The sequence below is a fragment of the Passer montanus genome, unplaced genomic scaffold, assembly GCF_014805655.1.
Source record: "Passer montanus isolate IOZ18808 unplaced genomic scaffold, ASM1480565v1 scaffold652, whole genome shotgun sequence".
Classification (NCBI taxonomy): domain Eukaryota; kingdom Metazoa; phylum Chordata; class Aves; order Passeriformes; family Passeridae; genus Passer; species Passer montanus.
In genome coordinates this window covers 20807-21677 of record NW_024371616.1, presented here as the reverse complement: position 1 = coordinate 21677, position 871 = coordinate 20807, and the positions used below count along the sequence as shown (strand labels likewise).

General features: G+C 56.3%; 1 protein-coding gene across 1 annotated transcript in view; it reads right to left on the bottom strand.

Moving 5' to 3' along the window:
* Positions 1 to 346: 346 nt before the first annotated feature.
* The window catches only part of SYMPK (symplekin), a 17322-nt gene continuing 16797 nt past the window's right edge, over positions 347 to 871 (bottom strand). Inside the window, exon 19 of the mRNA XM_039728524.1 lies at positions 347 to 725. Within this exon, the coding sequence (XP_039584458.1) occupies positions 514 to 725 (212 nt within the window). The 3' untranslated portion in view covers positions 347 to 513. The remainder of the gene's footprint in view (positions 726 to 871) is intronic.

The following is an 871-nucleotide window of genomic DNA, read 5'->3' as shown; positions in this document are numbered from 1 at the left end:
TACATGGTCAGGGCCTGGATGACCGTGTGCATCAGGGATTTCGGGGCAGTTTTGGGGTGAATTTTGGGGTGAATTTTTGGGGTAATTTCAGGGGCATTTTTTCAGGAAATCTGGGGTAATTTCAGTGGATTTTGGAGTGATTTTTGCAGGAATTTTGGGACCCCAGACCTGTTTCATGATGAGCCAGGACAGGATGTTCATAATGGGTGTACAAGGTCAGTGCTGGATCACCGTGCGCAGTGGGGATTTCGGGGCCAGTTTTGGGGCCAATTTTGGGGTGCATTTTAGGGTAATTTCAAGGGGATTTTGGGGCCAGTTTTGGTGTGAATTCTGGGGTAATTTCAGGGGATTTTGGGGCCCCAGACCTGTTTCATGACGAGCCTGGACAGGATGTTCATGATGGGTGTACAAGGTCAGTGCTGGATCACCGTGCGCAGTGGGGATTTCGGGTCAGTTTTGGGGTGAGTTTTGCAGGAATTTTGGGGTGATTTTTGCAGGAATTTTGGGGTGATTTCAGGGGATTTCGGGGCCCCAGACCTGTTTCATGATGAGGCGGGACAGGATGTTCATGACGAAGCCGCCCAGGCGCGGGTACATGGTCAGGGCCTGGATGACCGTGCGCATCAGCAGCATGGGCAGCGGGCTCTGCTCCATCAGCTGCTGCATCACCACGGCCAGCACCTCGGACGTGTACACGTTCCGCTCCGCGAAGCACAGGTTGGTGGCTGCGGGGACAGCGCGCGTGCTGGGAGGGACTGGGGGGCACTGGGAGGGACTGGGAGGAACTGGGAGGGGACTGGGAGGGACTGGGAGGGGACTGGGAGGGGAGTGGGAGGGACTGGGAGGAACTGGGAGGGACTGGGAGAACCCC